Source organism: Colossoma macropomum, unplaced genomic scaffold (genome assembly GCF_904425465.1).
Source record: "Colossoma macropomum unplaced genomic scaffold, Colossoma_macropomum, whole genome shotgun sequence".
Classification (NCBI taxonomy): domain Eukaryota; kingdom Metazoa; phylum Chordata; class Actinopteri; order Characiformes; family Serrasalmidae; genus Colossoma; species Colossoma macropomum.
This window is the reverse complement of record NW_023495466.1, coordinates 51,119-63,076: the sequence shown is the minus strand read 5'-3', so window position 1 is coordinate 63,076 and position 11,958 is coordinate 51,119. Positions and strand designations below refer to the sequence as shown.

At 38.4% G+C, this 11,958-nt stretch overlaps 1 protein-coding gene across 1 annotated transcript; it reads right to left on the bottom strand.

Annotated features, from left to right (window-relative positions):
- Nucleotides 1-4,152: 4,152 nt before the first annotated feature.
- LOC118802180 (stonustoxin subunit beta-like) lies at nt 4,153-7,672 on the bottom strand. The gene is made up of 2 exons (XM_036562665.1): nt 7,642-7,672; nt 4,153-4,704 (listed from the first exon to the last, which is right to left on the bottom strand). The coding sequence occupies exons 1-2, from the start codon at nt 7,670-7,672 to the stop codon at nt 4,181-4,183; spliced, it is 555 nt and encodes a 184-aa protein (XP_036418558.1). The 3' UTR covers nt 4,153-4,180.
- Nucleotides 7,673-11,958: the final 4,286 nt, after the last annotated feature.

The following is an 11,958-nucleotide window of genomic DNA, read 5'->3' as shown; positions in this document are numbered from 1 at the left end:
TGTTAAACAACTTGCTAGCCATATATTAACCCGCTAGCTGTGAAATAACTTGCTAGCCATATATTAACAAGCTAGCTGTGAAATTGCTAGCCATATATTAACGCACTAGCTGTTAAACAACTTGCTAGCCATATATTAACCCGCTATCTGTTAAACAACTTTCTAGCCATATATTAACACGCTAGCTGTTAAACATCTTGCTAGCCATATATTAACCCGCTAGCTGTGAAATAACTTGCTAGCCGTAAATTAACCCGCTAGTTGTGAAACAACTTGCCAGTTATATATTAACGCGCTAGCTGTGAAATAACTTGCTAGCCATATATTAACCCCCTAGCTGTGAAATTGTTAGCTATAAATTAATGCACAAGCTGTGAAATTGCTAGCCATATATCAACGCGCTAGCTGTGAAATTAATTGCTAGCCATATATTAACGCGCTAACTGTAAAATTAATTACTAGCCATATATTAACGCGCTAGCTGTGAAATTACCTTCTAGCTATATATTAACACGCTAGCTGTGAAATTACCTGCTAGCCATATATTAATGCGCTAGCTGTGAAATTACCTCCTAGCCATATATTAACGCGCTAGCTGTAAAATTAATTGCTAGCCATATATTAACGCGCTAGCTGTGAAATTACATGCTAGCCATATATTAACGCGCTAGCTGTAAAATTAATTGCTAGCCATATATTAACGCGCTAGCTGTAAAATTAATTGCTAGCCATATATTAACGCGCTAGCTGTGAAATAACTTGCTAGCTATTTATTAACACGCTAGCTGTGAAATTAACTTCTAGCTATATATTAATGCGCTAGCTGTTAAACAACTTGCTAGCCATATATTAACCCGCTAGCTGTGAAATAAATTGCTAGCCGTATATTAACCCGCTAGTTGTGAAATTGTTAGCTATAAATTAATGCACAAGCTGTGAAATTGCTAGCCATATATCAACGCGCTAGCTGTGAAATTAATTGCTAGCCATATATTAACGCGCTAGCTGTAAAATTAATTACTAGCCATATATTAACGCGCTAGCTGTGAAATTAACTTCTAGCTATATATTAATGCGCTAGCTGGTAACCAACTTGCCAGTTACATATTAACGCGCTAGCTGTGAAATAACTTGCTAGCCATATATTGACCCCCTAGCTGTGAAATTGTTAGCTATAAATTAATGCACAAGCTGTGAAATTGCTAGCCATAAATCAACGCGCTAGCTGTGAAATTAATTGCTAGCCATATATTAACGCGCTAGCTGTAAAATTAATTACTAGCCATATATTAACGCGCTAGCTGTGAAATTACCTTCTAGCTATATATTAACACGCTAGCTGTGAAATTACCTGCTAGCGATTATATTAATGCGCTAGCTGTGAAATTACCTCCTAGCCATATATTAACGCGCTAGCTGTGAAATTACCTGCTAGCCATATATTAACGCGCTAGCTGTGAAATAACTTGCTAGCCGTATATTAACCGCTACCTGTAAACAACTTGTTAGCCATATATTAACCCGCTAGCTGATAAATAACGTTCTAGCCATATATATACCCGCTAGCTGTTAAACAACTTGCTAGCCATATATTAACCCGCTAGCTGTGAAATAACTTGCTAGCCATATATTAACAAGCTAGCTGTGAAATTGCTAGCCATATATTAACGTGCTAGCTGTTAAACAACTTGCTAGCCATATATTAACCCGCTATCTGTTAAAACAACTTTCTAGCCATATATTAACACGCTAGCTGTAAACAACTTGCTAGCCATATATTAACCCGCTAGCTGTGAAATACTTGCTAGCCGTATATTAACCCCTAGTTGTGAAACAACTTGCCAGTTATATATTAACGCGCTAGCTGTGAAATAACTTGCTAGCCATATATTAACCCCCTAGCTGTGAAATTGTTAGCTATAAATTAATGCACAAGCTGTGAAATTGCTAGCCATATATCAACGCGCTAGCTGTGAAATTAATTGCTAGCCATATATTAACGCGCTAGCTGTAAAATTAATTACTAGCCATATATTAACGCGCTAGCTGTGAAATTACCTTCTAGCTATATATTAACACGCTAGCTGTGAAATTACCTGCTAGCCATATATTAATGCGCTAGCTGTGAAATTACCTCCTAGCCATATATTAACGCGCTAGCTGTGAAATTACCTGCTAGCCATATATTAACGCGCTAGCTGTGAAATAACTTGCTAGCCATATATTAACCCGCTACCGGTTAAACAACTTGTTAGCCATATATTAACCCGCTAGCTGATAAACAACGTTCTAGCCATATATATACCCGCTAGCTGTTAAACAACTTGCTAGCCATATATTAACCCGCTAGCTGTGAAATAACTTGCTAGCCATATATTAACCTGCTAGCTGTGAAATTGCTAGCCATATATTAACGCGCTAGCTGTGAAATTACCTGCTAGCCATATATTAACGCGCTAGCTGTGAAATAACTTGCTAGCCATATATTAACGTGCTAGCTGTGAAATTAATCGCTAGCCATATATTAACGCGCTAGCTGTGAAATTAATTGCTAGCCATATATTAACACGCTAGCTGTGAAATAACATGCTAGCCATATATTAACCCGCTAGCTATGGAATTGCTAGCCATATATTAACGCGCTAGCTGTGAAACAACTTGCTAGCCATATATTAACGCGCTAGCTGTGAAACAACTTGCTAACTATGTATTAACACGCTAGCAGTGAAATAACTTACTAGCCATATATTAACGTGCTAGCTGTGAAACAACTTGCCAGTTATATATTAACGCGCTAGCTGTGAAATAACTTGCTAGCCATATATTAACGCGCTAGCTGTGAAATTTATTGCTAGCCCTATATTAACGCGCTAGCTGTGAAATTACCTGCTAGCCATATATTAACGCGCTAGCTGTAAAATTAATTGCTAGCCATATATTAACGTGCTAGCTGTAAAATTAATTGCTAGCCATATATTAACGCGCTAGCTGTGAAATAACTTGCTAGCCATATATTAACGCGCAAGCTGGGAAATTACCTGCTAGCCATATATTAACGCGCTAGCTGTAAAATTAATTGCTAGCCATATATTAACGCGCTAGCTTTGAAATTAATTGCTAGCCATATATTAACGCGCTAGCTGTGAAATTAATTGCTAGCCATATATTAACACGCTAGCTGTGAAACTGCTAGCCATATATTAACGCGCTAGCTGTTAAACAACTTGCTAGCCGTATATTAACCCGCTAGCCGTGAAATAACTTGCTAGCCATATATTAACGCGCTAGTTGTGAAATTGCTAGCCATATATTAACGCGCTAGCTGTTAAACAACTTGCTAGCCGTATATTAACGCGCTAGCTGTGAAATTAATTGCTAGCCATATATTAACGCGCTAGCTGTGAAATTAATTGCTAGCCGTATATTAACGCACTAGCTGTGAAATTGTTAGCTGTATATTAACGCGCTAGCTGTGAAATTGCTAGCCATACATTAACGCGCTAGCTGTAAAATTAATTGCAAGCTATATATTAACCTATTATTATTATTAATTATATTTGCCAATCAGAACACAGCTCATTTACATATATCAGTCTTAAAGACACAGAAACAAATACAGACTGTTTAATTATAAAGAATAAAGATAAAAATGATCATCTAAAAATGAATAATTACTGTTTTATACACAAAACCACACAAACACTATAAACAGAGCTCAGAGTGAAAAATACAAGAGTCGAATACAGAAAAGAGTAATAAGGAGAGAGACAGAGAGAGAGAGAGAGAGTGAAAGAGAGAGAGAGACAGAGAGAGAGAGACAGAGAGAGACAGACAGACAGACAGAGAGAGAGTGAGAGAGAGAGAGAGACAGATACAGAGACAGACAGACAGAGAGAGAGACAGAGAGAGAGAGTGAGAGAGAGAGAGAGACAGAGAGAGATAGAGGGAGAAACAGAGAGAGAGACACACAGACAGAGAGGGAGAGAAAGAGAGAGAGACAGACAGAGAGAGAGAGAGAGACAGAGAGACAGAGAGAGAGAGAGACAGAGAGACAGAGAGAGAGAGAGACAGAGAGAGAGAGAGAGACAGAGACAGAGACGGAGAGACAGAGACAGAGAGACAGAGAGAGAGAGAGAGAGAGAGAGAGAGAGAGTAACCTGTTCTCAGACACATTGTTATTTTATTTTAAACACACTGAGCCGTAACCCCAAACCCCAAACCCAGCGTATAGAGGTTCAGTGAATGTGGTGTTGAAAGTGTGTAGATGGGTCAGTTTATCAGTGGAGACGCTGTAGAAGGACAGAGAGCCGGCCGGACAGTCCAGATACACTCCTACTGTCCCAGAGCTGGAGGGACGAGCAGAGAGATCAGTGCTGATATTATTGTGACAGACAGAGTATCTGTTATTAGAGCAGATCAGAATCCAGGACTTTACATTCCCTCCAAACTCACAGTCATCACTGTCTCCTTTCCTGCTGATTGATTTATATGTTACTGCTATTTCAACACCTCCGCTCCACTCAGCCTCCCAGTAACAGCGTCCAGTCAGACTCTCTCTACACAGAACCTGATAACACTGATCAAATCTCTCTGGATGATCAGGATACGACTGTGAAGATCCCACATTCACCACCTTTCTGTTCCCGTCAGACAGAGAGAGAGAACTGTGCGCTGTGTTTGGATCCAGAGTGACCTCACAGGAATCTGCACACAAGAAGAGACATTAGAGTGAGTGATTGTGTGTGTGTGTGTGTTTGTGTGTGGTGTGGTGTGTGTGTGTGTGTGTGTGTGAGCGTGTTGGTTTTTGTGGTTTACGAGGACCTTTCAGCTGATTCGATTTGATTTGATTAGTTTAGTCGTCTCATTCAGAAACTCAGCTAGTTCAGAAATAAAAGTGAGACTTTAGCTGTAAATAAGATTATCTTGAGCTCCTTTTAGCAACAGTCAATCAAATAAAGAGACTAAAATATTTCATATATGAAAAGATCAAAATAAAACTGTTATTTTTCTATAAAGAGTGGAGTCATCATGGAAAATGGCTGCCATGGAGCTGAGAAAGAGAACTGAATCCAGAAGAAGAGGCAGCAAATGTTACACCTGTTTATAAAGACAAAGATGGGTTTGGTGTGAAATATATAAATCCAGAAAAAGGTAATTTAATATTCATATTTAATTGGCTGTATGTGTTTATTTGTTTGAGGTTAATGTGGTTTGATGTGGTCAGCATGTTCTCTGTTTTCTCTCGTAGACTGTGGAGTATTCAGCTGTGTCCATTCTGATAAGGGAGGTTTTCTTTTGGATCACAGAGGAACTAATAACTAAACATGAACCTGAAAGGAGACAGAAAATCTATCATGATGTCCTGAAAGTGTTCCTGTCTGAATTTCATTACAGTGGAAAGGTTTTTGGTATGAATGATGTCACTCTCTCATTTAGCTGGACACTGGACAGCCACTTCATTAAGACCACCTCCTTGTTTCTGCACTCAGGGTAACAAAGTATCAGAGAAACAGATGAACTACAGTCTGTAATTGTAGAACTACAGAGTGAAACTATGTGGTCAGTGGAGCTGATAAAATGGACAGTGAGTGTAGAAATAAGGAGGTGGCCTTAATGAAGTGGCTGGTCAGTGTAATATGTGAGGAGATGCTGATGTGCTAATTTTTAAATGGTGTTCTGTTGTTTTTGTGGTTCTAGAGCTAAAAGTTTCTGTTATGCTTTATTTATATGTTCCAGTGTTGATGTTGCTCTGGAAGACGACTCTCTCTGGAGACTTGATGAATGATGACCCTGTTAGCCCAAAATGAACCACAGTAGCGGGAAAAACCCTAAATCTGCTATAAGTAGCATTAATATGGAGATGCAGGGTATTTAAAGATGAATATTCACTGTGAATGAAAACAAGATTAACTGATGTTTTTATTTCTAGTCTTTTTTCTGAAACTTCCACATTGATTCTCATAATCATATATTTACAGATGGCAAATGAAAAAGACCAACTACAACCACAAGAACAGCGTCTAATGCAGCCAATCAGATCATGGCTGGAACCACATTTCTGAATTTTATTTCTGTTTCTGGAACATTGCTGAGACAGATGTTCTGGTCACAACTAACCCTCTGGTGACCGAGAAGGACCAGTTCCAGCCTGAGGAGCAGCTTCCACAAGTTCCAAGAGACGCAACACCAAAGGTCATTTAGAGAAACTGTTGCTGTGACTATCAGAAAAATGTTACAGGCGTTTTGTCAGAGTCACAGTGAATGAAGTTCACTCACCATTAAGTGTTCTATTAAAGGGCCCAAATCTTGGAGAAAAACCTGGAAAACCTGGAATGATTGACTTTGCATTTAGTCTTAATTTTTGTTGGATATCACACTTTTGGGTGTGTAAGTTTGATCGTTGGTCACACTTTTTGGTCATCTTTTTGTATATTTTCAGTTGTCTGTTTCTTTCTGGCTAATGATTAAATGCAGTGTCTTGTTCACACTGTCAGCTGGGCTTGTTTGGTGTGTCAGGTGGGCTTGTTTGGTGTGTCAGGTCGAGATTCAAACATTCTGACAGTCGCGCTTTAAAAGTAGCTTAAAAAGTAGCCTCTACTCTTTCTGGAAAAGTAGCTAAATTGTAGCAGCTACAAATTTTGGGAAAGTAGCTATAAAGTAGCTAACTACTAATTTTTCAGTAGCTACCCCAACCCTGAATAACAAACTTGACTGTGTCCTGCAATTATTGATTACAAGGACATGTTGTGTCCTGTTGTGTCCTGTTGTGTACTTGACTAAAGCTGTTGTGAGGGACATGTTTTTGTATATGTGACTTAAAGCTGCTTTATAAGAACAGGTTTGGTTTGTGACGACTGTACTTCATGATACTTTGTTGACCTTTGCACCAATACAGTGATCATTACTGTATTCATAACGCTTTGAACATTGATTCAGATCCACATTCTTTGTCATCATTATTTATTATTCACCATTATTTTATCATGTGTCATTTATGTTATGTTTTTAGACCCAACCCACAAATTTAGTAAGAGCAGTGTTTGTTTTGTGAGGCCTAAATGGGAGACTGGGAAAGGTACAACATGTTCATCAGTACATAAGAACTACCTTTAAATCAATTTCAGAGCCGTCTACCACAGGATTAACATTACAGTACGATATCCAAGTAATAAAGATCTTGCGCTTAACATATATTGATGCTCAGTCTTTTTGCATGGTGATACTGTCACTGTCTCTGTACTGTAGAAGTGAACTCTATAATCATATCAAACAACTGAAAACTTGAGTTCTGGTGATGCAGAAGGTGGATTTTACTGTGTCTCTAGGGTGACTGACGATGACGATAAAGCAGCTAATAGACCAGTAGCCTGTTGCTCGTGATTAACTGAATCTTCTACCATAATCCCTGATCTAGTTTTACATTAAAAGCTACACTGGTAGCTACGGTACTTAGTTTAAAACTGTGCTGCAGAGAATATAAAATCTTGAACATGTGCACGTTAAAACTGATCATATAAATGTGTAAACATTGTCCTCACATTTATCTTTTTATTTGGCATTTAAAAAGTACAGCAAAAGGTTTCCACAGAAGTACGAGTTTTTCTTCCTCTCACATATTAAATGACCAGTTCTGATTCACACCTTCCTCTTTTTTCAGCAGTTTCAGAAACATTCGAGGCTGTTGAAGTTTTGTCTGACCTGGACAAATGCTCAGTTTCTTATGGGCCACTTGCACCGATTAGATGGACTTGAAAGTAGGTTAGGCTGCATGTTTCACTTTACAATTCTTGTATGCCTGAAAAGCTTCAAGGGTTTATATATACTCCCATTAGATGGAGTCATGAATTCAGGCCTCTTAGATTGTCGTCATTACTTGTTTTTCTTTTAGTCTGTTCTGGGATCTGGAATAAAGCTTGTCTGGTCAAAAGCGCTTCTGATGGAGAGACCAGAATCACGGTTAGTTCAATTTAACTCTAAGTTCAGCTTCAAGGGTTTGTGTATCCATTGAATCATGATTTAGAACAGCAGCGTCACACTTTCACTCCAAAATTCACACACTTCCACCAGAGCTACAGAGATTCACTCAGGAGGGAGATTTTCTTTATCAGGGATGTATTTTTTCCACTGTATTCTATCTAAAAACATGTACTTTTTTAATAACCATAAGTGTGTTTGATATGTGGTGGTGTAAATATGTATGTAATGTTATACAGTGTTGATTTTTTTAACAGGTAATGTTGAGTGAGCTAAGCTAACTAGCTGGAGCTAATAAGGTGTCAGTTCATGAAATATAACATAAGCATAGATCCTCTAAGACTGTTATCTTGAGCACAGATGCTCAAAATAAGTAATATATATATTTGGAGCTTATATATAACGTAATTTAGTGATACATACTCAGCTGTCACTGTGTCTTAAGATGTCTTAAGATGTCTTGACAATATTTTTAAGATGTCTTGAGACATTTTTTTATGCCAAGACGTCTCAAGAACGTCTTAAGACGTATGGGTGAAGACACTGTCTTTGTCTTGAGACATGAAAGTTAACGTCTTAAGACAAAGAAGTAATTATTTTATTTAATAATTTTATCTTGAAGATGAGGCATGACTTAAGACATCACTTTGTCTTAAGACATAGAGATGTTGTGTCTTAAGACAGTTCAGTTGAGACCAAAGAGTGGTCCATTACAAAAAGTCCTGTGGTATGAGTGTGGTATTCCTGTGATACTGCCAAACTTACAATACAAAATTACAACTGAGGATTACCAGGATTACCACAGCGCTCCCTAATGTAAAATACGGTTTTACTTGCTGTACTTTTGTAATTCTTGTATGTTTTGTTTTTTGATTATTGCAGAAATGTGTGTACAGTGGCAAAATAGCAAAAGAAAAAATCAATTCTTAAACCATTTACCTTACCTTAAAATGTTTAAACTCATTTCCTTATATCATTGAAGTTCATGGTAGAATAACTTTTAATTTATCTCCACTGGTAAATGTTACAATCACAGTCAGTCACAGCCTTTTGCTCATTTGCTGAAAACATGCTATGATTAAAACAACATTGATCTATTTTCAAATGTACAATTGTAACCAGAGACAACAAGCTAGGAACCAAGATAAAACAACTTTGAGCTAAAAGGAAGTAAATGTACTTAACAGCTAACCTGAGTACTTTAGAGATCTCATACAACCAAAACTTAATGCAAAAAAAGCATTTGGTTCACTCTCTTCAACATCTACACTTCTGTTTATTTTCTTAAGCAGATCAGGGCTGCCCAAAGTTAGACTTTTAATTTGTATAACTTTCAAAATTATTATCTCCAGTATTTGGAAAACACGAACAATAATAAACAAATGTATTTGAGTAGTAATATATAAAGACCTGTATTGTTTCACCACGTAAAACTACATAATAAACAGATTTTTGTTTAAATGTCAAACTTCATACTTCGACTTTAATATATTAAGACATGGCCTCCAGTGATGCTTTGTAAAATAATGCTGTACAGCTGTCTCATGTATTTCAAGGGTTTGCAGTTCTCTATTCTGTGTCTAGATTAAAAACAAACAAACAAAAACAAAGCAGCGCAGTTCATTCAGTACAGCAGAGGCGAACCAAAAAAAGCTCTATGGGAGGACAAACAAAAGACTGGCGGGAGTTTAGACCAATCAGAGCGCGGGACTCCGCCGCTTGGACGTTCGGTTTTGAAGCGCGAGCGCTCTCCGCCGTTCCTCCGTTTAAAGCCGAGCGCGACCGTTACAGCCGTTACAGTGAGCGGGTCTCTCAGGGCGCTAACGCGGGCAGTTTATCGAGTTAGTTTAGCGAGTGTTAAACCTGATAAGACTCTCTTACACTCCTTACTAAGACAGCGCCGCCTGCCGGGTGACGCTTTCAGCTCCCAGAAACGAGGATTTTCTGCTGCGTAGCTGACTGACGATAACTGACTGGACCGAGCGGAGTGGAGACTAGAGTTACGACTGGAGTTACGGCTGCAGCGGTCAGAGTCTGCGTTTAAAAGGTGAGTAGTGACCGAATGAGATGAGCAGCCTCACTGACAGTCAGCTGGAGTAAACTTTTGTTTCTGTATTTCTGGTTGATCTGCCGAGTGAAGACACCAGCGGTAGGCTAGCGTATGTAGCTAGCTAGCTAAGCGGCGTGTCTGTTTGCGCCTCGCGGCTGCGTCAGATCTCGCTTAGCACGCGCTCCAAATGAAAGACTGCCTCAGAAATAAACCTAAGACTGAACACAGCGCAGCAGGGTCAGCGCACTGATCAACAGCGCAGCAGGGTCAGCGCACTGATCAACAGTGCAGCAGGGTCAGCGCACTGATCACAGTGCAGCAGGGTCAGCACACTGAACAATACAACAATGAAACTGAACATAGTCCGTCAGTCTGTGTAGTTCAGAGAGGGTAGTAATGATTTTAATTTGCTCAGTTACATTTACTCTAGTAACATCTTGGTGGATTTGTACTTTCTAGAGTATTTTTAAAATGTATTATCTGTGCTTTAGATTAATAATCTATGTTTTACTCTGCTACATTTATTAGTAATATATAATGACCAGTTTGTTTTGTGTTTTTCATTGTTATGCCTTACTGTTGTTGTTTTGCTGCATTTACCTTATGTGTCTGTTTTGTTTTAGATGTTTCTCATCAGAAATCATCTGAAGCTGAGCAACTGGTGAGACTCAAGTTTTAATTTTTTAAATGAAACTATAAGAATGTCAGACAGATGTTTAGATTTGGTGGGTATTTCAAGCAAATATATTTCATGAAGTATTTATTGTAATACAGAAGAGCAGAATGTTTAGGTAAAGCTGGGTTACAGTATTCAAATATCTGCGCTTTGTTCATTCAATTTATTAATATGTTATTTGCCATTACAGCTGTGTTCAAAATATCGATATGGCAATATCACCAACACTGTGTCAATATTTATGAATTTACTTCTTCACAGTGCTTTAATGTGTAATGCTGCAAGTCTCAGAGCGCTACAATTTATAGCATAAAGCATGTGGTAAACATGATCTAATAGAGTTCAGCTCTTATTAATAATCATTTCATGTAATAATTCTCTGTGAGAGAGATTAGAGACATTGAACTCTTCAAACGTCTGGTTCTTGTCACTGCCACTGTGAACAACTCTGACTCTGTAAGTTTTTCCACAATGGAACATTTTGTATCAAACTACTTTTTTGCATCTTAATGATGAAATTGTGCTTAAAAATCATGTAATTCTCCTTTAACACAGCTTTTAACAGATACAGATATCAGTACTAAGCTCACACCTGCCTCAATAGCAAATGATCATTTCTGTCATGCATAGGTATTATTTAAAGCCTTGTCACATTTCTTTGTGTACTAAATGCCTGAGTTGATTTTAGATGAGTAAAATTATGTATACTGTACATTATATTCTACTTATAAAGCGAATATATAATGCTTTCCCTTTTATTTACTGTGTTATGTAGCTTTTTGTGCATGTAAGATACAAAGCTGAAAGTATCTGCCAGAGGGAGAAACTCTTTCCCACAGAAACCACTTTTCTCAGCTGCCTGAGGGCTGGAGTTCCCCAGCCCTTTTCCTTTGTTACAGGATGATGTAATCCCATAACACAATCCTTATTGCCCACCTACCAGCGAGCTTGGCACGCCCTCACACAACGCAACGCATCTACCGGAGCCCGGGCGGAACCGCTCTGGTGCTTGATCAGTCAGAGCCAAGTGAGCGAACTAGCTAATCTGAGCATACTGGGCTCATCAGGAAGGAGGGGCTTAAAGACACTGGAGCTCTAACAGAGCGTTTCAGACAGAGGGTGAGTAAACAATTACAGTATGAGAAAAATCATGTGTTTCTGGAACACTGAAGCATGTAAATGTATTATAGTTGACCCCAAAAATAAATTTATGAACATTGGAAATTAGCACAACAGGTCCCCTTTAAATTGAGCCTGC

Bases quoted from the DNA above. Each gene is read 5' to 3' on its own strand.
- LOC118802180 (XM_036562665.1), bottom strand. From the start codon at position 7,672: ATGTTTCTGAAACTGCTGAAAAAAGAGGAAG. The intron at 4,705-7,641 runs GTGTGAATCAGA...TCTTGTGTGCAG, and splicing joins ACTGCTGAAAAAAGAGGAAG to ATTCCTGTGAGGTCACTCTG.